Here is a 25,324-nt window from a genome sequence, read left to right on the forward strand (position 1 = left end):
AGACTCTGAGGGACCGTGAAGGCAGCGATAACACAAGATGTGAATCCGTTTCATACTTCAAAATATAGATTGGAAACTGTATTATGCCAAGATTAACGCAAGGTGATCGGTTGTTGTGGTTATCACAAAAGGTATTAAATCGCATACTGATGAGTCGGTTTAGGTCACAGGTCAAGCTAAAGTGAATTTAATTTTGTGCTTCGCGAATTTATGAATGGTGAGCTCTTATTTTGAAAGAACAAGCACAGGAAGTCGTGCACCAATCAAGCTTAACCCTGTTCCACGTTTCACAGGAAGTAAAATAAAGAAATATCTAAAGGCGAGAGGAGAAACTTCACTAACTGAACTGAAAGGTACAACCTTCATTCAGCCACATACAGACACTTTCCCAGCTTCTCCCGACCAGATCCACCAAGATACTCTGCCGTCAACGACACTTTACACTCCTATCGGGATATTTAGTAAGTCTATCCACTGACACTCTCATTTATTACGATGTGGTTTCATTTTGACAGTTTGGCAATAAAGTTGTACCTTTGCTCAGTGTGTAAGACTTCGGTTTAGACTTGAGAGGAACTGGCTTAACAATGACAATTATATTTAAAAAGAAACATTTTAATTTAGGATTTTGTTGTGTAGTCTGGTGTCAGAAGCCCAGAAGACAAGAAAGGCTACAAACAGAATAAAATCGTGGAAAAGGGAAAATGAAAGGAGTGTTAAGGATGTAAACTGGATGACCTGTCGTTAAATGTATAGGAGCAAACTTTATTGCCGGGTAGCATTCTATAGTGGCCTGTGCTGCGTTCAGGGCAAAACTTTTGAAAGGAATTCAATCATAAAACGTTTATTGTGCATTTATATAAGTAAGGTGCATCTTATTTAGAGTCTGTAAAGCCATGAGTATGTTCCCTCAAAAGATAAGCATAGCTTAAATCAATGAAAAGTATGAGTAACTTTTTATCTTTCAGACACAAGTTTTATGTGGTTCAACAGGTTAAGGCCTGAGCCTGCTGCTGTAGACAAAATGGGCAGGTCACAAATCTTTCAGGTGCGCTAGAATGAGCTCAGACAAAAATATGTCCTGTTTCTAAAGAGCAGGTCTGGAGTGTGGCTTTCAAGTTCTGCTTCTGTCACAATCAGGAATCGCAGCCGACTGGGATAAAATAACCACAACAGGATTTTGAATGGAGGGCAGATTGTGTGTACTAGATTGTATGTTGTGTTTTGCAGGTCAGAGAATGGCAGAGAAGGTGCTGGTCACAGGTGGAGGTGGCTACATTGGGAGTCACTGTGTGGTGGAGCTAATTGAAGCAGGCTACCAGCCGGTCGTAGTAGATAACTTCAGTAACGCTGTAAGAGGTAAGGCTGATGGATATGCCATCATAAAGCTGGCTGTTCAAAGGGTGTTTGTTCAGTGATACTCACATCAGGTGTGTGTGTGTGTGTGTGTGTGTGTGACTTCCTCATGACTTCCTGTGAATGGAGGAGAAGGGGATGTGCCAGAGAGCATACGTAGGATAGAGAAACTCCTGGACACCAGCATTGAGTTTCATGAACTGGATCTTTTGGATCAACCTGGCTTGGAAAAACTCTTCAAAAAGGTCAGAAAGTTAATACAGCTAATTTACTAAAATGAATATTATTGACTGACTACTGGCAGATTTTGTCTTTGGTGGATGAAACAATCAGTCTGATAAAAACAGCACTAAGTTTTCCCAGCTGGCCACCATACATTCTCAGATAGCATTGAAAACAGACAGTGACATGATGCTATCATACTGTATATACATAGTAGTTATAGAAAGTCCTTCCAGATGGCTCCTACCCATCACACATGACTATGTACTGTATCAATCTGTGTTGCAGCATTCTTTCAGTGCGGTGATGCACTTTGCTGGCCTGAAGGCTGTTGGGGAGTCAGTGGAGCAGCCATTACGTTACTACAGAGTCAACCTCACCGCCTCCATGAACCTGCTTGAGGTCAGTTTCAGTTTCTCTCTCTTCTGATCTGCCGTTGTCTGGCCGCCTGTCATTATTTGCACTAATCTTCATCTCCGTTGGCTGAGTGCATGGCAGCGTGTATTCATTTGACACTGAATTGGCTAATTCTAACACCGCACCCCTTGTGACTATTGTGTGGAGCTCACCGTGTCTGCTTAACTCTGCCTTTCTGCCTACTCCCGAGCTGTGTGTGCGCTCTGTCCGGCCGCTGACTGTACGCGTGTGCTGTGTTTGTTTGCATCTGCATGTGTCCCAGGTGATGCAGGCTCACAGGGTGCGCAATCTGGTCTTCAGCAGCTCAGCCACGGTGTACGGAGACCCTCAGCGCCTTCCCATCGACGAGCAGCACCCCGTGGGGGGCTGCACCAACCCCTACGGCAAGACCAAGTACTTTATTGAGGAGATGATCAAGGACCACTGTAAAGCTGAGAAGGTACTGATGAGGAGGTAGAAATGCATTCACACACAGACATATATACACTGTATGGTGGTTCATTATTGCCTCTGTGTGAGCAGGACTGGAATGCAGTGCTGCTGCGTTATTTCAACCCAATTGGAGCTCATTCCTCTGGCCTGATAGGAGAGGACCCTCAGGGTATCCCCAACAACCTCCTGCCATATGTCGCCCAGGTACATGAACTGTCTGCCAAACACATAGCTAGATCAGAGCCTGCAGTGTTTGTTCCACTATTGTTGTTTGCGTTGCTTAATTAATCTGCCTCATAGGTTGCCATTGGGAGAAGACAGTGCCTCAATGTGTTTGGCAATGACTATGACACAGTTGATGGGACAGGTAAAGGTGACCTTTAATTGAGTTAATTGTGCTCTGTTCTTTTGGGCATTACAAATGAACTGTCACTGAATGAACTGTGGTTGTCTTTCTCTTGCTAGGTGTGCGAGATTATATCCACGTGGTCGATCTGGCAAAAGGACACATAGCAGCTCTGAAGAAGCTGAAGGGCGACTGCGGGTGCAAGGCACGTTTGAGAAAAGAACAAAAACAAAAAAGCATTTTAAAACACATGTTAAGTCATTTTTTTTGCTTCATTTTGTGTTCACGTTATTGAGGTTTTGGCATGTGTGCATTTTTGTATCTGTAGGTTTACAACCTAGGAACAGGGACAGGCTACTCCGTGCTCCAGATGGTGAAAGCCATGGAGAAGGCATCAGGGAGAGAGGTGAGTGACCGCCACATCACGTTATTCTCTGAGTATAAGGATGGACAAGCTGACACTGACTATGTACGTTGCTGGCCTCTGATCAACGGAAGTTCCCACTTTTTAACCTAAACCATCTTGTTTTTTGTTTATCTTTTGCCTTACGTGTCCTCTCCATAGATCGCTTACAAAGTCGGCCCACGTAGGGGAGGAGACGTGGCATCGTGCTACGCTGATCCACGGCTGGCTGAGAATGAACTGGCCTGGAAGGCCGAATTTGAACTGGAAAGAATGTGTAAGGGCATGGATATTTGCATGTATTGCTCAACATCATCTAATTCTCCTCCTATAGAAAATCAGCATGTTGGTTTTATTTATTCATTTATATTGTGTAGGTGAGGATCTGTGGCGCTGGCAGTCTATGAACCCCACCGGATTTTCCAATGGCACAGCATCTTGATGCAACTCCAGCCTTTTGCTGTTCTTCTTCTGAATCACCGGGCCAAAGCAAAGCATCACCTTCCTCATTTTTGCATATCACGTAAACAAATGATGAGACCTTCAGGGGAGCTGAATGCTTTACGTTTTGTCATGTCTCATTTTGTTTTTGTTCTACACTAATGGTTATTCTCCAATGACATGTTTACATCATACGAATCGTGTAAAAACTTGAGTGTTGCTCTTTCAGATTAACAATGCATATTTTCTCTATCGATGTACTGATCTGTGAGCCATAACAATGAAAGAATAAATTCATTTTCATTCTGAGGAACCTGAAGCCTTCATTTCCACTCCATTATGAAACTGTTTCAAATGACTGTGAAATGAGTTGTAATTAATGCTACACTGTTGACTACATTATGAGACATGAAATGCTTTAGTGAGATAAACCCTTGAGAATATTCACTAAAAGGTTTATTCACCTGTGACTATGAGGTTGCTGTAAAGTTGCTATATGTGAAAGTGATGGCAAGGCAGATTTAAGAAATCTACCAGTATGATGTAGTCAGGAGGAGGTCTGAGTGTTATAAATCCCCACAGATTTAATGTATAAATATTGTTGGATTTTTTGAGATTTGGCTATTCGGTGCTCAACATTAACATTCAGTCCATACACTACATTTAAACGGGGCACTAGGGCTTTAAATGGCTTCTTGAACCCTCGGGCACCCAGTTAATAAACACCCACGTCAGCACAGTGCTCCAGTCGCTCTAACCGGGTTTCGGTCTTTAGGGCTGAGCAGGAAGTGCCTGACTGTAGACCCTGGACGAGAAAAAAAAGAGCAGAGAAAAAAAAGGCGAAATAAATTAAAAATGGATATGGTGGCGGACCTGGGGGCGAGTAGACTCTATCGGGCGCCGGGTGAATCAAGTCACCAGTGAGTATCGATGTGGATTTTGTCAGGGGTATCACGGCGTGGGGCGTAAGCGGGTCCTGCCGACACCTCACGCCTGGGAAAGAGTCGCTGGGTTTGGGCAGCAGGCAAATCCTCCCCGCTGCTCGCTCCGGACCTCCGGCGAGAAGTGTGTGTGTGGGGGGGTGGTGGTGGTCTTGAGGATGAAAACGGGCGTATTAGCGCGTCTTGTCCCCGGCGCGATCCACCATGTGAATGTATGCATTTATCAGCTCGCGGCTCGCTCAGTTGCTGGAGGTTTGTGTGTATTTTTCTATTGTGCGCTGGCTGGAGCCTGAAGTGGGCGTCGCTCCAGGACAGACTGGGCTGCTCCGGTGCGCCGCTGCCCGCTTTTCTCTCGCAGGACTGCAGCACTCTCATGTCGTTTTGTAGGTCGGCTGGTGTCTAAATTAACGGTGAACGGCTCGGGGAAGATATTACACCTGGTTTCGCGTGACATGATCACCACTATAGAGTCATGCGGGCGTGCGTCGCACCGTGGGTTATCGGGCGCTGTGCAGCCTGCCAGCAAGCGTCACATAATTAAACATGAATGCGTGTAATTCAGAGTCTTCATGAGGATGGCTAAATAGGTTAGAATAGAAAAAAGGAGAACTATTCTGCAAATGAGGTTGCGGCATCCCCACCCCCACTTTGGATGACATGTCCGGGTACTGTGCTTTATTTTCTCTTCCCATCAGTCTGGTGTGTTTGCAGCCTCAGAGGTGTCAAAGGCGCTTCAGCTTCCCTCAGGAACGATTGCAGGCTTCTGTCACCCGATGCTGTCTGACTGGAGTCGGGTGTAGCCCATTAGAAGAAGATTTTGATTTAAGGCTCGTGCAGCCAATCACAGGCCACAATGAAGTCCGCGAGGGCGGGCCGTCCGCGTAGCTGGAGATGGTTCAGTGCAGAAACAAAGAGGGGAGTTAATTGACAGCTATTGGTGGGGTGTCGCTGCTGTGTTTATGATGTGACCTGCAGTTTTTATATGGGGTCTGTAGCATAAGCATTTATTAAGTAAAGCTGTCAATCATAAGGTCAGATGTCCCATGAGAGACACTCGAGAAGCGCATGTTTCCTTCCATAATATGTAGGATTCATATTATTACATCATCTAAGCATACAGGCTCATACATATAGACTGTTAATTCAGGATGACGATGATGAATTGTTGCAGTAATGAGTGTCGACGAGGTCTGCAAGGCGTCTATGATATGCTATTTTCTTGTAGAACAAGTCGGCCTTTGCTGCATACACAGCTGGCTTGAGTTCTGTCATGTTGTCTCCTGCAGGCAGCCTCAGAGGTGGTTTAACACCGCTGACATCACAGTGGCTCACCAGAGCAACTTGCTGAAGCAGCTCAACCAGCAGCGCCGCCAGGAGCTTTTCTGTGACTGCAGCGTGCTGGTAGAGGGCCAGCTCTTCAGGGCCCACCGCAACGTCTTATTCGCCAGCAGCGGCTACTTCCGCATGCTGCTGTCCCAGGGGCCCGACGGGCTGTCTGACTCTGTCAACGCCACCTTCGACGTGTTCAGCCCCGAGACCTTCACCGTCATCTTGGATTTCATCTACTCCGGCCAGCTGGACCTCTCCAGTCACAACGTGATCGAGGTGATGTCTGCAGCCAGCTACTTGCAGATGAACAATGTCATCAACTACTGCAAGAACTTCATCAAATCCTCCTTGGACATCAGTGTGAAAGATGAAGACAGCGACCGCTGCCTCAGCTTGTCTGAGACCTGCAGTTTCACCAGTGGAGCAGGTGAAGAGACCTCAGAGCAGCAGCAGCAAGGCCCCAGCTCTGTCAGCCCGCCACCAGCGCTTTGGACACGGGACAACTCCAGATCCCAGTCTGGCTTTCTGGGGAAGGACTCAGACCAGGAGGCATCTGCCTCAGCTCTGAAGACTAACCCAAGCAGCCCTGTTAATGAGCTCAACACGGAAGTAGAGGACCTGCAAGACCCCCAGGATCCTCTGTACACCTTGCCTGGATCGGAGCGCCGGCGAGGCAAAGGGGGAACCAAGAGGAGAGCACCCAACAGCACTCGGCCCAACCAGCATGAAGACCTGGGTATCCAGGAGGCGAGGGCACAGAAGGCTGAAAAGGCAGAGGAGCTGTATGCTACTCTACCACCTATTGTGGGTGTTATTGGACACTTTAATAAAGGTGAGTTGGACCGTATGTGAGAAAATGGAAAATCAATAGTTATTTTAGCTTTACAGAAGTGAGAAAAGGAACAACACACTGCATCATAAGCAGACTGGCATGAGTGTAACCCTCAAAAATAGCCAGAAAAAGTGAAATCCAGAGAATAAGCAGTTTCTCGTCCTCTTTGCAGACTCCAACCCTATTATGCGCTTCAAATGCCCCTTTTGTACGCACACGGTGAAGAGGAAGGCAGACCTGAAGCGTCACTTGCGCTGTCACACTGGGGAGAGGCCGTACCCCTGTCAGGCCTGCAATAAACGCTTCACCCGTTTGGAGCACCTTCGTAGCCATTTTGAGACGGTAAGTTTATTTACAACCAGGAGGCGAACCCTAAACTCATATCAAGTTCTGTCATTCATTAATGGTTTAACAGCTTTAGAAACATATGACATGGTGTACCCTGAAAACAGTGTATGTCAGTGCACTGCTACACTCATACCCATACAGAAACACCAACAGTGACGTGACCACGACTAAACATTAATAGCTCATGCGTCCACATTTTTTATTCTTGTTCCTCTGCAGATCCATCAAGCCAGGAAGCTGGTGTGCAGGAAGTGTAAGTGTCAGGTGACGGAGGACACCGGGCACGTGGTGTGTGAGGGCACACGACGCTACCGCATGTGCACCGCGTGCATCCAGGAAGTGGGCTGTGAAGACATCCCAATGGACAGTCTAGAGTCGACCAATGAGGAGCCGGCCCTGTTATTGGGGGTGGATGGGGAGGAGGAGGGGGACACCAAGAGGAGCTGGATGGTAGCCGACGATGACGACCTGGCTGAAGACTCGGGGGCTGACCTCATCATCCAACAAGTGGATGACAGTGACGAGGAGCTGCAGTGAGAAGGAACCAAAGTGTGTGTGTGTGTGTGTGGATGTGTGTGTGCTCAAGCCATGCAAGAGAATTTATGCATAAAATATGTGATCCACTGATGTAAATACACACATTTATGATATATGAGTTGTCCATTAGTTAAATGCAACTGGTTAATCTTTACTTTCAATGAGATTGTTGACCTTTGTGACAAAATGGAATGCTTTTTGTTAAGTTTCACAAAGATATGCAGTATCCAGTGCATGTATTCAGTGTTTCCTTTGTTCCATCTGTAGTTCTATAATAATTCTTTCAAAGATATGTGTTTTTGTATGCATGGAAGAACAGCTTTGCTCCTTTTTGGGACTCTCTACATTGATAAAAGCTGGTGTTTAAACAAAACAAAGTGACAAGGACAGAGTCATTTCCGTACTCCCTGTAGGAGAAGTCAAGAGCAGACTTTTTTCCTCCAGTGTCTCACAGTTGCAGCGCTTTTCATGATTATGTTTGATTATGATATGCACTATGATATAAAGCCAATTATAATTTATTTGTTTTTTACTTTTTGACACATTAAAAATATTTTTATACCTTCCTGTGTCTGTGTATTTCACCTCCTGTGTCGTTTCCACTGTAAAAGAAAGTACAATTAAATCTTATATAAGAAAATGACATTAAAGACAACAACATAAAAATGCATACAAATGCAAAAACATAAAGGCAGATTATGTGTTTTCAATATGCAACTATAACATTTAATTGTGCATACTTTTTTAATGTCATTTTCAGAGAGATGATCAAATACCTGTGTGGAAAGTTGAAGGAAAACAACAACAATAAATAGAAATTCAAAACATTTGCAATAAAATGGATTGTGGCGTTTTTGCATTCAAAATATAGAATGACATCTTTAAAAGACAGCTTTAAATAGTGTGTACTATTAAAAAATTTTATTCACTAAATTTTGCAGTTAGAGGAGTGAGATCAACTTTAGCAAAGCGTTAAAGAACATTAGTTGGATATATTATAGGGTTTTTTTATTATAGGCTTTTTTAAATGTATTTCTTAATATTCTTGGGCATATAAAGCTTCCATGGTAATTGGCGTTAAAATTCTGAGCCGACTTCAAAATTATTTTTCAATACAACTTCCCGGCCCATAGATGGCGCTCTTGCGGTGCTTTCATAACCTGTGAGCGCTCCTCTCATCTCCTCTCGAGGAAGACGTGACGTCACTGTGGAGGCTGGACCAACATGGCGGCTGTCATGAGGCTTGTAAACAGAAGCACTTTAAGCTCAGCAATGGGCCAGCAGTACCTGGCGTTTAGCTCCGCATCGAAAGTCCAAACAGTGAGTTTTCCTGTGCCTTAATCTCTCCGCAGGTTGTGCTGTGCGCTTTTAAGTAGCAGCTTGAACAGCTAACGCGTAGCAGCTGTTACGGTAAACTGGATACCTTTGGTCACCTTGTCGTTTGATAGTTGGTTACTTATCAGTTAATACAGTGTGTGTGTGTGTGTGTGTGTGTGTGTGTGTGTGTGTGTGTGTAGGCTGTCGTAAAAGCAAGTCAAGCGCTTCCGGAAAAGGTGAAAATAGTGGAGGTGGGACCCCGAGATGGCCTTCAGAATGAAAAGGTAACGTTATGGAAAAAGATTATTGTGCACTTGAACTCTAGGGCAGCTTTTACAACCCGGAAACACCCCAGTCTAATGTTAAAACTGCTCACAACTGTCTGTTTTTAACCATCAGTGTTGTATTGAGACAGAGCAGGTGCGTAGCTCATGTGTTACTTAACCAGGTGAAACAGTCATGCATTTGTGTCAGTGGTTTTCAAGTGTTCCTCATTTTTTTGCTTTTCTGCCTCCACTCTCAGACTATTGTGCCAACAGAGACAAAAATTCACCTGATTGACATGCTGTCAGCGACAGGGCTGCAGGTCGTTGAGGCCACCAGCTTTGTATCTCCAAAATGGGTTCCACAGGTAAGGTTGTGCCCCCTGAACAATTCATATGGAAAGTGCTGACACACCCCACTGAGGGGGGTGCAGAAACTGCAGTGTAAAGAAGTGGAGGTGGCTTGGTTTCTTCACCGCTAATCTGGTTTCTGACATTTCTGTGCAACTGTTAGATGGCAGACCAGGTAGAGGTGATGAAGGGGATCTGTAGGAAACCTGGAGTGTCTTATGCGGTCCTCACCCCCAACCTCAAGGGTTTCCAGGCAGCAGTGAGTGCCAAGCATCATGTTCCAACACACTTTAGTAACAGCTACACAAATATACTGTATACCCATCTTCTTACACTGTCAACGTGTCTAAAAGTTGCACTCAAATGCCTTATCCTTGCTCTTTATTACTACAGTTGAAGGCTGGAGCTTCAGAGGTAGCCATATTTGGTGCTGCATCTGAGCTGTTCAGTAAGAGGAACATAAACTGCTCAGTGGATGAGAGTTTACAGCGCTTCGATGAGGTTGTGAAAGCAGCTAAAGAGGCTAATGTGCCAGTTAGAGGGTAAGATTTCTGATGGACTCTTGAATGTCAGCACACATGTAAATCATTGGAATTATAGGCTGTGATTTTTTTGCATTAATTTTTAATCTGTTTCTTGTCACCAGTTATGTTTCGTGTGTTCTTGGATGTCCGTATGAAGGCAAGGTGGCGCCTGAAAAAGTTGCACATGTGAGTTCTCACTTGATGCATGTTTACATTAGCGTAAATTGTCAGAAATCTAGTCATCATGCTTTGCCAAAACACAAACACTCATGCATTCAGCTCAAGCTTTGTGTCTTATCTTCCAGGTAGCCAAGCGTCTGTACTCCATGGGCTGCTATGAAATCTCTCTTGGTGACACTATCGGGGTAGGGACTCCGGGTAGCATGATTGAAATGCTGGAGGTGGTGAGCAGAGAGGTGCCTGTCAGTGCCTTGGCGGTCCACTGCCACGATACCTATGGCCAGGCCCTGGCTAACATTCTTGTAGCCTTACAGGTCAGACTTGGTTCTGGTTTGAATAATGCAGATGGTGTGATAAGAGTGTCCATGTAGGTGATCTATTGCTAGTACAGTATTCACTCTTATGTTTCAAGGATTTCTTTATTTTTTTCAGATGGGAATCAGTGTGGTAGACTCGTCAGTTGCGGGACTGGGTGGCTGTCCCTATGCCCAGGGGGCTTCTGGGAATGTTGCCACTGAAGATGTTGTCTATATGCTGCATGGACTTGGGATTCAAACGGTAAGAAGTCACTCTTTCTTTCTCTTTGGCCTATCCTAGTTTCTTTGTAGAGGGGATTAAAGATGCAGCTCTTGTTTTTGTGTTTACTAGCACTACCTTTCAGAAGGAATCACATGCCACAAAAGCTCAATTCAGTGCCATCAGGTGGCTGAGAGACTCTAGATTTTTGAATGGTCTTTCATACTATTCATTCCTTTTCTTTTTTATGTATCATTTTCCTCATGAAAAACTACTTTTTCAGGAAGTAAATGCAACAAGCTTTGCAGAATATTCCACCCTATCGTTATTTGGTTTGTGTATCTAATTACTGTGTTCGATGTGAGCTCCCTGAAGTTTAACCCTTCGACTTTCTGTCCTCATCTCAGGGGGTGGACCTGTCAAAGCTGATGGATGCTGGAGCGTTCATCTGCCGAACCCTCAACAGAAAGACCAGCTCCAAAGTGGCGCAGGCAACCTGCAAACTGTAGACAGAAGTCAAACCGTGGGCTCTTTCACAGACTATAACCTGGAGACATAATATTCTGTGTGTTAGTTTGATTTATCCTCTACCGGTATGAGAGAATTGCTTTAATATTCGGATGTAACTGACCCTTCCTTCTGTTTTAGAAAAAAAATATCTGGTTAGATATTCATCACATGATAGCTTAGCTGGAACGGTGCCTTATGTAAAGTCAGTCTAATCATACAGATCATGCCGATCAAAAGCCATGCCTTCACCTGTTTCTTTAATAGTATACTTACATTACTTTCTGGCCAGTGGGTAAGCCAAAGTGAAGCACAGACTTTGTTTCTAATGATAAATTAATCAGTAAAAATGGATGAATGAACTCACTGATGATGTCAGACAGAGACAGAAGTGATGTTTCGACTTCTGTCACCCTCAGTGAGCAGTGATCATTTACTTCAAATTAATTATCTATATAGGGATCAGTCTAAATGAACTTGGCCATTGTACTGGCTTGTGAAAAATGTTGATGTGCTGTATTCCACTGATTTTTTTTTAATGGATGTTTATTTTAATAGGATTTCTAGTTTAGTATTTATTTTTAAACGTCTGTCTTCAAATTCAACATGTATGTATCCAACAAAAATAAACACTATTTCATCAATGAAATGTGTCACTGATCTAAAATGTCAGCACTGGGCTGAATCCAAAAGCTTTGAAACAGTTTTGGATAATATAAACAGATTAACAGTGTTTAAAAGGAGATCATTACTTAAATCAAGAATATCGAACCTCGGATATGCGATCAGCATCAGTTCTACATATGTTAGCATTGAAAAATTGATTTTAAGCCATCATTGCTCATATTTAGTGCCTAAAGTGAGAGCTAATCTTTGACAGTCTACGTAGTGATTTTTCCGTTTGCTTCACGGACATGATTCTGAATGAACAAAAACTCTTTTCTTTGCCACACCTTGTAAAAACCAGACTGACACGTCTGACAGGCAGACTGAGATTCTTACTCCGGGCCTCCGCAACACTAAGAAACATGCATCACATGTATCAGAGACGGGGGAAAAACACGTCACCATCACTCACAGCAAAATGAAATAGGTCATGCTAATGGGGAAGCCTGGTGATGGTTTGTGTAAGAAACTTAGGTGAGTCAACAGCAATGGAAAAATTCCACTCCTTAAAAAATAAGAAAGATCAAACAGTATCATGGAGGAAATAACAGGTTTGTATTATCTTTAGGCGGTGTCTTAGCTAGTGTTTGTCCCACATGCTTAAAATTATATGTGCAGTTGTGAAATTAAAAAATTTATTTCAATATTACGGAAACACATGGTATTAAAAAAAAACAGCCTTTAAACCAAATAAACATATTCAATAAGTTTAATATATCCAGATTTATAAAAACAATTCGACACAAACAAGTGCACAAGAAAACATTTCCACCTGATGTCCACAGTGGACGATTAAGGACTCACACAAATATGCAATAGTTCCAATGAGCTGTCTGTTTGTCCAACCGTTCTCCCACCTCCTCCACTGTGCTCCAGCTCTAACAACACAGAATTAAACAGCAGCATACCTTTCGCCTTATTTGAATCAACAGTGGTCTTGGATGAGGCGACGTTGTGTACAAGCATGTCAAAACACAGGCAGTCTATGTACAACGTGTGGCCGTGCAGCCAAAATCTGAGACCAAGCATATGCCTGCTTTAGACAGAGAAATATACTGATGATATGTGTAGTTCGTCGCAGTAACAAATCTTATCTGAGGAAATAAATGCAGCGAAAAACTCATTCTTTTGGCCAGTTTGCAAACCTTCAAGTATTAACTCAGCCATAACTATGACTTCGGAGGGTCCTCACTCCAATGCAGAATCGTCTACCATCCTCCAATGACTGTGGGTCACCAGGACAGCAAAATGTGAAGCTGAAGCTGTGATTTCAGGTCAGTTCAATGAGATATATCACTGAAACGTGTTTCTGACATTCAGCGACAACAGAACGCCGTGACACACCACTGTGGACACTGCCAGGGAGGGCGAATACCTCCGCCAGGTGTGTCCTGCCTTCTTGTGTGCAGTGTTTCATTTCCTTCCCCTCCCGTGTCAAAGCTCCAATCACACGAAAGACAGAGACGCCTCAGTGGAATGTTCTACTGCGGGTGAAGGGGTGAAGTTGAAAAAGGTACACAGACCTTTCCTGTATTCAAAAAAGAAACCCACATATCATTAACAAATCAATTTGGCTCTAGCTGACTTGTAAATATTGTGGATGTTGACTTGGAAACCAAAGTTCAGGCGCTCAAAAAGAGTCTTGGATGTAGACACAGGGGCCCACAGGAAGAATCCAGCACTGATGAGTCAGCTTCCAGGGTCTGACACATACTGTAGTTTTACTCATAGTTCTGAGTCTGTTTTCGGAGGTTTGTTATTGGCTTCTAGCACCAAGCACTGCCGATCTCTCGATCTTCAGCCTGGTTTTGACTTTGGTTTCAATCACGAAGTCGTGGACAGATTAGGAGCAGAGGCCCGTATCTTCTCTTCTAGTTTGAGTCCAGATGGCCTGTATGAAGGCTTGTACGAACTCTTGAAGGATGGAGGCTTTTCCTTCAGGTCCAGCCTCGACGTGGTCACGTTGCAGTTGTTGAAGGGGTCGTCGCTGTAGTTGTCATGGTGCACGGCCATGTTGCGATTGCGCCTCCTCAACTTGTTGGCAATACGCACAATGCGTTTGGAGATGAGATAAATGATCTCGCAGATGTTCAGGACGATGCAGAGGGCCGAAGCTCCAACCATGAAGTAGGTGAAGACCTTCTTCTCCGTGGGGTGGCCGATGTAGCAGTCCACCTGGTTGGGGCACGGCGCAACCTCGCACTTGACTAGTCTTGGCAGGTAGAAGCTGTCGTAGACGCGGTGCAGGATGTAGAGGAAGGAGACCTCGATGCCCGTCTTTACGAAGAGGCTGATCAGGTAGGTCCACCACAAGCCGCCGTGCTTCTTCCCCGTGTTGTTGTACAGCTGCTTGTTGTCACCATGCTTGGCCTTGTACTTGCGCTCGCGGTCGTCGCGGTACGCCACGTGCATGACCACCATGAAGGACGGGCAGGTGACGAAGATGAGCTGCAGGGCCCACAGGCGGATGTGGGAGATGGGGAAGAAGTGGTCATAGCAGACGTTGGCGCAGCCTGGCTGCTTGGTGTTGCAGTCAAAGTCCTTCTGCTCGTCGCCCCACACCCGCTCCGCTGCCACCACGTAAACCATCACCCGGAACACGAACACCACAGACAGCCATATCCGCCCGAACGCCGTGGAGTATTTGTTCACCCCACTGAGGAGGGCCTGGAAGGTCTTCCAGTCCATGTCCTTGGCTGTCAGTCAAATATGTCTTTTCTGGAATTCTTCTCTTGCTGGTTGTGGTTTGTCTTCAGACCTGGATGTGGCAGAACGAGGAACGGGTTAACATGTTTTCATCATCTGCTGAATATTCTGCATTCACTCTCAGTCGTGTGCAACTCACTCCAGCTGGCTTTAATAACAAATAACCTTTAATTGTGGTGTTTAAATCAGTAATTTCTCCTCCAACGCTGATTTAATGTGAAAGCATCTCCCACAGATCAACCCAACCAGTCAAACTAACACACAGTTACGAGCAGGCCTCGAGCCAAACTGCTCATGAAAGAAACAAGTTGGACCAACGTTATTAACACACCCAGAGTTTATACACAGTCTATCTGAAAAAAAAAAAACAACAAAAAACAGCATGGCTACTCCACAACTTAAATACAAACATTTATTTAGGATGAAGAAAGTAATTACAGTCAGCCTTCTGTCGTGTATCTGTTAACATAAAAACTACACTTCATTTGAATGTGTGGGCGTCTTAAACAATGAAAAATAGCCTTTTACGCACAGGCTGTACGCGTTATTTGGACATATTTTCTTCATAGGTTGGGCTCGTTAGCGACATATGGCCTTTCTACAACCACCACTGATAGATGATCGTTTCATAGACCCCCGTGCAAACGCTGGAGAGCGCTCACTTCCATTGGCTGAGACGCAGTCTTGGAAAGACCCGAAAAGCTCAAGTCATCTTAGACACATCAGAAGTTTGTTACAGCGAGTTTTTCCACTCACCAAAAGAAGCGTTAGTCCATTATAAGTTGAAGGACACGCGGCGACATATATTTCCAGCTTTTCTTGTAGCTTTGATGTCGTTTCAGTCCTTTTAACGCACAGATTTGGCTCCTCTCGACAGGTATCGAAGCGCGGCGTCGAGAAATGCGCCTGTGGGTGTGGTTAAAGAAGAAAGACTGGAGCTGCCTCAGATGTTCTTCTCTCCCTCCCTCTCTCTGCCTCTCTCTCCCACTCACACGCCACTGCTAGTTGGCAAATCAAATATTTTTGCATACCAGTTATCACAGACCACAGAAAACTCGGGATGGGATTTGGAGATAGACATCAACAATCAGGTCTGTAGCCAGACAACCAATCACAGCCTCGGTTTAGGTCTGTGATTGGCAGCAAGGGGACCATCAGGGGCCCCTGTAGAAAACTGGAGGACAGTTTAATTTTACAGTGAATGGAAGGATTCAATATGATGAATATGTGACATGTCCCTACACACACCATCAGACACATCAGACAGCTCAAGTCTTCTCTGACTGGGGGTAAAAGGGGCAAAGCATCTTCTAAGAGATGTTTGTGCTAGTGAAAAAGTTTAGAGATGACAGATTTAGATTTGTTCTTTTCATATTCCATGTTTCCAGGAAGGACTGTCTTGCCCCAACGTGTTTCGAGCCTTTCACGCAGTAGACGCAAGAGGAAGACACACCCTGAGGTGAATGCATTTTTGTGTTGTCGTGCATGTCCTCGGCCTCTTTGTGTTGCGAGTTTCCTTAAGTATTCAGAGTGCTGGAGCTGGAGCAAGTTTTCTGGTATACAGAGGGTGGGCAGGAGGTCAGCGTCAGGGAGATCAGTTCATACACGAGAGTGGTCAAAAAGTAGAAAATATCCTGTTCCTCTATCATTGATTTCCTACACTGTTGTTTTTTCCTACTTTTTCATACAACACCCAAAGAGGTGTAGCATTTCCTTTTATTATTGTTTCTTAAACCAAGCTCTTCTCAGATGACACTGTCACAATTCATGAACTCCCAGCGCTTCAAAGCTCATCCTCATTGTCAGATCATGCTGTGGCTTTTGTCTCCGCTCTCCCGTTCCCTCAATTTCACAACCAAGCTTACATTACCAAACTGCACCACAGTGTCTCTGTTCTGTAGGGAAAACAGCCCCATCATAAGCGGTGTTGTAAGGAGTATCAAATGCCACATCTGTGCCAGAGCTTGCCAGTTCTTGCAGACCGGTGCCTGCCTTTAGAGCTATTGTAATCCTGTGTTTACCTAAAAAAAAATGACAGACTTGTCCAGACATCGCTAGTCAAGTCAGGTTTCTTTGTGTTGCCCAGAATCATACAGTACAATGCCTCAGTGGGTTTGTCTCATGCTCACAACAGCCATGGCTTCCAACCAAGGCCAAAATTTCTAAGAACATAAGGAAGCGCTCTCCAAAAATCTTTTTTATGAACGACTTTATAACTGTGTGTGATACAAGAACTGCTGCGATGGTACATTACAAGCTTAGGTTACCTGATAATCAAGCTGAGCTGCTTTTATGTTGATGTTTTTCTCTTCATGAACATTTCTGAAAAACACTGAGCACATGAACACAACAGTTCATTAGACAAGAAGTGCACTGGAGGTTGTGGGGGTGAAGAACTGGTCCAGGCAGTCCGCCGGGACACACCTGGAGGAATGCACCCCATGAGTCAACCTCTGCCATCTGCAAGTCTTAACAAGACAGACCAACACAGCAGGATAAACACAGCACTTTGCACTGCTGGTGCTGCGGAAGGCAGGAAATGTACCGGAGGACGAAGAAAGGATGGAGAGAATAAGAGAAATCCTACCCAGAGGAGCGGGGAGGGTCTTTGTAATGGGAGTGATCGTTGGCTCATTTACAGAACCGCCCAGCCACGCTGGACCAACAGAAAGAAAACTCACATACTGAAGCTTGCTTATATTTTCAGAGCCAGTAGATACAACACTTCATAATACTTGAGGGCTCAGATTCTGTTTGGACAACATCTCCATTAGCAGAGGATAAAAGTGATGTTTAACTCAGATTTCATCACTTTGCCCAATTAATTGTTGCAGCACTGGACCCAGAGAAAGCAGATGTGTTCTCGCATTTTGAGTGCCAAGTCTCAAATCAAACATGAATAACAGTGCCCTGGTTAGTATGATAATCCAAAGGCCTCACTTGTTAACAGATTTCATTAGAACAACATCCTCCTGAAATAGACTTTATTGGTGCCAATGAAATCTGTTAAGAGTGGTGGCAGGCAGATGAGCCTTTCACTGTGGTCAAAGTCTCTCTGCTTTGCTCTAGTTTTTTAAGGATCTTTCCTTCTTACTCTGAGCAGCGCAAACTGTATTTCCTGTATGGTGTTGGGAGGTCGCACGTTTCAGAGGCTTATATCTCAAAACCTCTGCAGAGAAAACAACCTAAAAATGCTTGCGCGGCTCAGTGCCACAAGTTGATAGTAGGAAAATCTGGCTTTTCACTCTCACTGCATCTCTCCGATCGCACATTGAAGTGTTAACACGGGAAACATATTCAGAGGTTCCTCGGACCGACAAATTCCTGCGCTGGGTGGATCCACTCACGTCAGCACAGATGAATCGAACCGAGGAGTGGGAGACTCCTCCTCCGCCCTTCTCTATGTACCAATCAACCTAAACAATGAGGGTTCTTCTCCTGGCAACAGAGTGCCAGTGGGGAGGGAGGGCTTTATGAAACACGGAAAAAGTTGAGGAAGAAAGAAAGTCTGAGATCTTTGTCTGACCACAGAACTCACAAAGAATCAACAAAACCTTTGGCTGGTTTATGCTGTTCTTTGGTATATTTCCTACATGTTTTAGTACTTCTGCGCAGTACAGCCGACCACTCTAAATTGTTAGCATAATCTTATGAAAAAAAAAAAAATTCAAAACATGAAAACGATCTTTAATGAAAAATAATATTAACAAATATGCAGCCACACTGCACCTCAACACTGTGAAATATGCACATCCTGATACTATTAAAAACTGTTTACAACACCGCACTTCAGCCTCATCGCTCTCTTCCGCCTGTGTGAAGACAGCACTTTAAAACAGTAACATGCACAATCATTCAAACCTTTTGATAAGTTATGTAAAGTACAGTATTCACAAAGAGCCAGACATGAACGTGTGAGTGAACGGAAAGGATGCAGAGCAGTTTGAAGTAAACATTTAAAGGTCGGGCAGCGAGCAGAGGGAAAATCTTACACAGAAAACCACATGTGTTTGTAGAACCATGCTCTCCAAACCACGGTGACTCATGTAATTGGTATCAAGGCCAAATCCGACACTGCGCCACACAAACTTGCTTGCTTGCTTTTTTTTTCTGCGCAAGGGCTATAGAACTGTATCTGTAAAAATCTCTGTAAATACTCTGACCCGAACCCACAACAGTGCGCACATTCCACAACAATGACACGTAAGACATGCGGTCCAGAATTTCTAATTCTCTGACAGTCGACACAGAAACAGTGAGGAGCTGCTTCAGTTGCAGTCCAGTGTCTGAGCAGAGAAATGTCTGCTGTCAAGTCTTTTAAGGGAGTGCCTGTAAAGTGAGGACAGGCACATTTACCTTCCCATGTCTTTGTTTTTCATGAAGTCTTTGCTCTTATTCTCAGCATCTCAAGATACGGCGACGCTGTATGACGGAGCAGGTGTTTCAGGGGTGTTTTTGCTTGGCAGGTTTAGAGCGTTCGCCTCCATCAAGTTGCTTCCACTGGACATCGTGTTGGTCATGACGTGGCGGGAGTGGTGGACTGTGGTCAAACATTCGCGGCAGCGCTTGCCAACCAGGTAGAGGATTTCGAAAATAGAGAGGAGGATGCAGACCAGGCTGGTGACCACCATGAAGAGGGTGAAGATTCGTTTCTCGGTGGGCCGAGCGATGAAGCAGTCCACCTTGTTGGGACAGGGCCTCTCCTCGCACTTGATGAGCGAGGGGAAGTCGTAACCCTCGTAAATGTGGTAGACGAGGAAGACGAAGGTGGCGTCCACGCCTATTTTGAAGACCAAAGTGAGGACGTAGGTCCACCAGAGGCCTCCGCGCTTCTTGCCCGTGTTCTGGTAGAGGCGGCGGCAGTTCTCGCCATACTTGAGCCGGTTTTTCCGTTCCCTGTCCTCCCTGTAGGCGACATGCATCACCACCAGGAGAGAGGGGCATGTGACGAAGATGAGCTGCAGCGCCCACAGCCGGACGTGGGAGACGGGGAAGAAGTGGTCGTAGCAGACGTTGTGGCACCCGGGCTGAGCCGTGTTGCATTTGAAGTCCTTCTGTTCGTCGCCCCACACCTTCTCGGCTGCCACCACAAACACCATGACCCTGAAGAGGAACACAATAGAGAGCCACACTCGGCCGAAGGCTGTGGAGTACTTGTTCACCCCGCTGAGGAGGCCCTGGAGGAATGCCCAGTTCATGACGAGCTCTGTTCACAGCCTGTCTTCTCTTCCTGCTGATGGAAGACAGAGGAAGCTCTTTTCAGAAACGGCACTGGCAAAGCTCAGGTATCTACCAGCCGGAGACAAAAAGAGAGCACAGCCATGTCACTGTTAAAGGAGGCGGCTAAGACAGCAGAGAAGCAAACTGAGGCAGGACTGGTTCATCAACATATGAACACACGTTAACACGTCTCTAAGGCAAAAAAATAAAAGAAATAAGAGCAGAGAGAAGACATCAAAGAGCCTCCAAACCTTTAGTAAACAGGTCTTTCTGGTCATCTAAGCAAAAAAAACGTATTAATTCGTCGCTGACGGTCAGACCAGTTATACTCAAGTCTGCCATTCACTCCGCAACGAATGGGATACACGCTTTCAAGTTTCAACATTCCGTGCGCAATTGCGCGTATCCAAAATATCCACGTCGAAAACCCACTAAATCCCGAACAAGTTCGGTTCATAGCAGACACATAAATCTGTGTACTTACAGTTTAAACGCTGTTGTCGCTGTTCAGCGTCGGAGCGGAGGAACGTGCTTTGGATGAACCTCTCCGATGAGTTTCTCAGCAGATTTCTCAACAGACGACGGGAGTGGAGGGGGTGGAGTTGCCGGCCTGCCATTTCTTCTCACCACCCAACCTGCTCAGGTGTGTCAGCGCCACAACACTGAATACTTGTTCGTCCAATTAAGTGAGGTGAACGGACGACCTTTGATTTTCTATTTGTCAAGTTTGAATAATTTATGGAAATGATGTAACGTTGTCATTTCATTATTTGCAAAAAAAGTAATTAAGTAGATCTATAGATATGAAATATAGATAATAATAATATAATAGCACGTACGATTTCCATACAGTATACAAAATTTGAAACCAACTCAGATTTTATGTATGAAAAAAATGTGTCCATAATTATTTCTTTGACACTGACTAATCAATTTTCGTTAATTTCAACGTCAAAATAATGACGAAAACGTGCTATAAATAAGTCATTATGTATCTATAAAGGGGTAAACCAACAATCAGCAGATCAATGTGACATTTATGTTGTACAGAGCAACAGACATCAAGCTGTGATTTCTTTATAAAACAAAAAGGTGTTTATTGAAATATTTACATGGCAGGTGAGGTGGGTTCAGAGTACTGTGCTCTCAGGCACACACTGCCTCCACAGACACACACAAACAAGCACACACACTTCTTTATCATTCACACATATTCTCCACAGTCAGAGATGATGACCTTCTGCTTCGGCTTGCCGTCTTTTGATCCCTGAGCCTGCAGAAAGAAAACAGATTTACAAGATGCAAAATGCCACCTATCACTGATATAACATAAAGCCCAGAGAGATGTTTATACGTTTATGTGTATAACTAGAATCTAGATTACACTTGTGGACAGTTTGATCAAAAACATTTTTTTTTTTTGCAACTTCAATGAAGATTAATTGCTTAGAAAATTTTCAATTGATCCAGAAAAAATTATCTTTAGTCATAAGATTAATGTCCCCTTTGGTAACCCAGCAGACAGTGATGTAGTAGGTAGTTAAAGACCACATTGGTGAATAACTTTTTTGCTCAGTGATTTCAGGCTGAATTAACCTTTTATTTTTATTGTGGACTAGATACCTTAAAATGCATCATATGAAAGAAAATCATTTTGCAGTGTCAGTACCTCCATCGCATTGAGCACATCCATCCCCTCCACCAAATCTCCAAACACCACATGTTTGCCATCCAGCCAGTCTGTTTTGTCAGTGGTGATGAAGAACTGAGAGCCATTACTGTTAGGCCCAGAGTTGGCCATGGAGAGCTGCCCTGTGAGTGCGACAGACAAGGTTTGACCAGTTATCCAGAGGATCTGCTAGCGAACATAAACCATGAAGCTCATTTCTTACAAAAACCCCTCACCTGGAGCAGTGTGTTTGAGGACAAAGTTCTCATCATCAAACTTGCGGCCGTAGATGGACTTGCCACCGGTGCCGTTGTGGTTGGTGAAGTCGCCTCCTTGGCACATAAACTGAGGGATGATGCGGTGAAAGCTGCTGCCCTTAAAGCCAAAGCCCTTCTCGTGCGTGCACAAGCAGCGAAAATTCTCTGTATGAAGATATATAAATATAAAAAGTCACTGTTTGACAGCTGATTTTTCTTTTCCAAAGGAGGATATCACTACACACTCCATTACTCCAGCAGAATTCATTCTAGCAGGAATGTCAACAGTTAGCCATTAATATCTTAACCACAGAGAGTATTTTTGACTGGCTAGGCACGTCGGTCAATAGCTTAATTTGCATACACAGAAACAGTGTGATACAAGCCGATCTGAGGCCATCACCCAGTTGGTGTGCTGGATTATTAACACTGATATGCTGCTAATCAGTGTGGTAGAGGGCGCAGGATTTCAAAGAGATAGTTCGGTACCTTGATCGCAAGTATTTTATGCCATCGAGAGCTACTGCGACTTAACGCATTTAAAAACACTTTGAGGAGAAGGAGAATGAGCTAAAAGTCACAAAGTCTGACATATTTAAGTCTCTCTAATCATAAAGTGACGTGAAACTAATTCTCGTGTTAAATGAGAAAATATTTCAGTTTGACAAACTGCTTTCCCCCGCTGCTTCTCCCTGTAACCTCTCTCTTGCTCCTCTACCAGTAATTTGAATTAAGGTTGGCGGTGATTGTTGGAATGATGGAATATGAACAAAGACAGTTTAAGTGAGTTTTATTTTGTTTCTGTCGATTTTGAATGAAGTGAGTTTTACAATGATAAAATGAGTGTTTCTGTGAATGGAGTCTGGTGGCTCCGGTGAGAATTCTAACTAAAAGGTCTTTTTCTGTCGGGGTCTTTTCCATGACGTTGTCAGACACTTGAATAACAATCTGAGCCTGTCAGTGGCAAAAACAAACTTCTTTTCATGGACTACATTGATGAGCAACATTAAAGACCTGCAGCATCCTTGCTCAATACTGGACCAGTTTCAAAAGCTGTTAGGGATCATATAGGGATCATACTTACAGATAACATTCACCTGAAATTCCTCCCATTTGCCTGAGACATTGAAATCTTCCAGAACAAGTGGACCGGAAACATTGTTTTCTCAGGGAAACCATAACTGGGAGATGCACTCCAGTGTGCCCCTCAAAATTAATCGATTAGTCACTGGTTAGGGGCTATCAGGCCGTCAAAAGCAAAATTATCATCCTTACACTCAAGTGTCTTTTGCAATTCTTAATGTAAACAAATGTACCATTGTGCAGTTACAGAATTTATGTTTGATAAATATGTGATGATGAAAGCCCTAAAGCGTGCAGCATACACACCTGCTGTCATAGGAACAATGTCAGCCCGAAGGAGGAAGCGTAGTCTCCCTGCTGGCTTGTTTCCAATCTTGATGTCCATGTAGACCTGAGGGTTAACTCTGCCCTTTTTAGCCGGGGGCTCACCCTACAAAAAGGAAGTCTCGTGTCATATCTTAACATGGCTAGGAGTCAGAGGTACCAAGACACATCAGGATGAAAGCAGTCTCACCTCCTGTGTTGCAGTATTGGTTGTTTCTCCACCCGCTGCCTCCCCCTCACCCTCCTCTGCAGTCTTCCCTGAGAATTTCTTCAACCAGTCATCATCCGACCACACTGAAGGTAAAGCAGAGTTCAAATCAGATCCATAGACTGCAACTACTGTTCAGGCAAAGGCTTCTACAAACAGTTATCTTATCAATACCTGGTCGAGAAGACCCCTCTTTGATTCTCATGGGCTTGGCGGTGTTGACCCGAATAGTCCGTCCAAAAAGCTCAGACTCATTCTAGCAGAAAACAAACAAACAAAAAAAGGCAATATTAAAACAGGAAGCTCATTGATTGGACTTTTAGGTAAAGCCACAACAACTAGGTCTCACAAACACAAATTAAACTTCTCTGACATGAATGCCTCTTACCATGTTATCAATAGCTGCTGCAGCATCCTGCACAGGACAACAAGCATAAAACAGTTATGAGCACAGACATATCTACCATGAAAGTCCCACTGTGTGATGTTTGTGTTTCATGGCTGTACATTAAAGTAGATTTGAAAAGTAAAGCATGTGTCAGCAACACAATCTCACTCAATAATGCGACTACACATCTTATTTGAATTAATGTTGCTCTGAATATATAATATAGCCAGTCGGGTTACAGTGATCAATCTGCAATTTCAATTCAAGCAGATTCTCTGATTGTCTTTATAGGGTTAATAATGTGTAATTCAGCACTATAACAAGTACATACCTCTGCCAATTCAAATTCAATGAATGCAAATCCTCTGTGCTTTTCTGCAATCAGAAGACACATTTGTACAGCTTAATATTTCTCTTACCCACAGAGTGTAATGTTACACAGAAACAGTGCAGTCACTATCACACTGAAGAGCAAAACTCTCCACCTTACCTGTTTCATAGTCTAATGGGATCTGGATGTCTGTGATGTCTCCAAACGGAATAAAAGCAGCATGTAACACCTTCTCATCCACCTCTTCTGCCAGGCCACCTGACAGAAACACACAACACTGAGGCTGAGACCAGCAGAAAAATTGCCGATATGAAGATTATGACCAAATGTCTGTTTGTGTGTTTATTCAGAGGATAGAATAACCGAGCGGGTTTACGTGCTACGTTCAAGACACAAGAAGAAGCAATGGCGTCCCGAGTTACTGAGGCTAAAGCTTTTTAGTTGTCGTTTTATTTCGTTTATTCAGAGTTCATTACATAAGTTGACATTAAATACGTTATCAGTGCTGTTGTGGGAAATACGTGAAGTTTAAAACCAGCGAAGGGGCCATGTTTTTACGTGTCGCGTTTAAGTTTTACCGGCTGAATCTTTACGTATCGGAGGCTTTCCTCATATTATGTGCATTTTCTACACACTTAGTCGGGTCCAGTTTCATCATTTATAGTGTAACATCCTTAATACGTTAGCTACATTTACTGAAACAATATTATTTTAACATATGTTTATGAAAAGTAACATTAACTTACCTACATACAGCACTCGTTTGTTAGCCGCCATATTTGATTTAACCCTTCAACTTTGACCCCAGCAGCGTCTCATTGGTGCACTGAGACTGAAGCCCGCCCCCATGACCAAATTCCCTATAGCGCCGCCTGTCGGTGGAGTCTGCAGCTGCCATCAGTCTAATCTCACTTTTCTATTCCGTCATAAACGTTTCACATTTGACTTACTGCCACGACAGGTTTGCTGTAACTGGGAGGGCCAGTTTCTATCAATTTCATCTTTCACTTTTATATCTGTTTTCTAACAATTTAAGAAAGCTACATTTCTCCTTTTTCAGAGGCTGGTATTTAGACAAAATGAGATTTCAGAGCGGTCGGTCTGTCTCATAGGGACAGCTGTACATGATAAAATGAAAGATGGCTGACTTCCATTTTTCACAACAGGCAATTCGACTTGTCGTAGTAGCTAAACCACAGCTGTTAATAAA

At 44.1% G+C, this 25,324-nt stretch overlaps 6 protein-coding genes across 11 annotated transcripts; 3 read left to right on the plus strand and 3 right to left on the minus strand.

The window, feature by feature from the left end:
- Positions 1 to 297: 297 nt before the first annotated feature.
- Positions 298 to 3,927, plus strand: gale (UDP-galactose-4-epimerase). 2 transcript variants are annotated; one of them, XM_041954185.1, is made up of 11 exons: positions 298 to 461; positions 1,231 to 1,359; positions 1,486 to 1,601; positions 1,867 to 1,980; positions 2,258 to 2,434; positions 2,518 to 2,631; positions 2,728 to 2,794; positions 2,893 to 2,978; positions 3,102 to 3,179; positions 3,339 to 3,453; positions 3,554 to 3,927. In XM_041954185.1, the coding sequence occupies exons 2-11, from the start codon at positions 1,239 to 1,241 to the stop codon at positions 3,616 to 3,618; spliced, it is 1,053 nt and encodes a 350-aa protein (XP_041810119.1). In that variant the 5' UTR covers positions 298 to 461; positions 1,231 to 1,238; the 3' UTR covers positions 3,619 to 3,927. The 2 variants fall into 2 exon arrangements, with proteins under 2 accessions (XP_041810119.1, XP_041810120.1); XM_041954186.1 differs by having other exon boundaries at positions 1,489 to 1,601.
- Positions 3,928 to 4,410: 483 nt separating this feature from the next.
- Positions 4,411 to 8,142, plus strand: zbtb8a (zinc finger and BTB domain containing 8A). Of its 2 annotated transcripts, XM_041953357.1 has the most exons (4): positions 4,411 to 4,537; positions 5,845 to 6,719; positions 6,892 to 7,061; positions 7,287 to 8,142. In XM_041953357.1, the coding sequence occupies exons 1-4, from the start codon at positions 4,473 to 4,475 to the stop codon at positions 7,602 to 7,604; spliced, it is 1,428 nt and encodes a 475-aa protein (XP_041809291.1). In that variant the 5' UTR covers positions 4,411 to 4,472; the 3' UTR covers positions 7,605 to 8,142. The 2 variants fall into 2 exon arrangements, with proteins under 2 accessions (XP_041809291.1, XP_041809289.1); XM_041953355.1 differs by lacking the exon at positions 4,411 to 4,537 and having other exon boundaries at positions 5,671 to 6,719.
- Positions 8,143 to 8,805: 663 nt separating this feature from the next.
- On the plus strand, positions 8,806 to 11,901 carry hmgcl (3-hydroxy-3-methylglutaryl-CoA lyase). Its single transcript, XM_041953358.1, has 9 exons — positions 8,806 to 8,924; positions 9,122 to 9,205; positions 9,445 to 9,552; positions 9,699 to 9,794; positions 9,929 to 10,077; positions 10,182 to 10,245; positions 10,365 to 10,553; positions 10,672 to 10,797; positions 11,163 to 11,901. The coding sequence occupies exons 1-9, from the start codon at positions 8,829 to 8,831 to the stop codon at positions 11,262 to 11,264; spliced, it is 1,014 nt and encodes a 337-aa protein (XP_041809292.1). The 5' UTR covers positions 8,806 to 8,828; the 3' UTR covers positions 11,265 to 11,901.
- A 722-nt stretch (positions 11,902 to 12,623) lies between these two features.
- gjb3 (gap junction protein beta 3) lies at positions 12,624 to 15,617 on the minus strand. The gene is made up of 2 exons (XM_041953359.1): positions 15,391 to 15,617; positions 12,624 to 14,686 (listed from the first exon to the last, which is right to left on the minus strand). Exon 2 carries the CDS (start codon positions 14,614 to 14,616, stop codon positions 13,753 to 13,755), a length of 864 nt encoding a protein of 287 aa, XP_041809293.1. The 5' UTR covers positions 14,617 to 14,686; positions 15,391 to 15,617; the 3' UTR covers positions 12,624 to 13,752.
- A 2,683-nt stretch (positions 15,618 to 18,300) lies between these two features.
- On the minus strand, positions 18,301 to 20,469 carry LOC121618094 (gap junction beta-4 protein-like). Of its 3 annotated transcripts, none has more exons than XM_041953370.1 (2): positions 20,339 to 20,469; positions 18,301 to 19,923 (listed from the first exon to the last, which is right to left on the minus strand). In XM_041953370.1, the coding sequence occupies exon 2, from the start codon at positions 19,830 to 19,832 to the stop codon at positions 19,041 to 19,043; it is 792 nt and encodes a 263-aa protein (XP_041809304.1). In that variant the 5' UTR covers positions 19,833 to 19,923; positions 20,339 to 20,469; the 3' UTR covers positions 18,301 to 19,040. The 3 variants fall into 3 exon arrangements, with proteins under 3 accessions (XP_041809304.1, XP_041809305.1, XP_041809306.1); XM_041953371.1 differs by having other exon boundaries at positions 18,301 to 19,867; positions 20,339 to 20,425; XM_041953372.1 differs by having other exon boundaries at positions 18,301 to 19,864; positions 20,339 to 20,409.
- A 463-nt stretch (positions 20,470 to 20,932) lies between these two features.
- Positions 20,933 to 24,905, minus strand: ppie (peptidylprolyl isomerase E (cyclophilin E)). Of its 2 annotated transcripts, XM_041953135.1 has the most exons (10): positions 24,861 to 24,905; positions 24,274 to 24,372; positions 24,115 to 24,158; positions 23,784 to 23,810; positions 23,570 to 23,651; positions 23,378 to 23,481; positions 23,170 to 23,293; positions 21,760 to 21,945; positions 21,524 to 21,666; positions 20,933 to 21,127 (listed from the first exon to the last, which is right to left on the minus strand). In XM_041953135.1, the coding sequence occupies exons 1-10, from the start codon at positions 24,889 to 24,891 to the stop codon at positions 21,059 to 21,061; spliced, it is 909 nt and encodes a 302-aa protein (XP_041809069.1). In that variant the 5' UTR covers positions 24,892 to 24,905; the 3' UTR covers positions 20,933 to 21,058. The 2 variants fall into 2 exon arrangements, with proteins under 2 accessions (XP_041809069.1, XP_041809070.1); XM_041953136.1 differs by lacking the exons at positions 23,170 to 23,293; positions 23,378 to 23,481; positions 23,570 to 23,651; ... (2 more) ...; positions 24,274 to 24,372; positions 24,861 to 24,905 and adding an exon at positions 22,865 to 23,075.
- Positions 24,906 to 25,324: the final 419 nt, after the last annotated feature.

This window comes from Chelmon rostratus, chromosome 15 (assembly GCF_017976325.1).
Source record: "Chelmon rostratus isolate fCheRos1 chromosome 15, fCheRos1.pri, whole genome shotgun sequence".
In the NCBI taxonomy this organism is placed as follows: domain Eukaryota; kingdom Metazoa; phylum Chordata; class Actinopteri; order Chaetodontiformes; family Chaetodontidae; genus Chelmon; species Chelmon rostratus.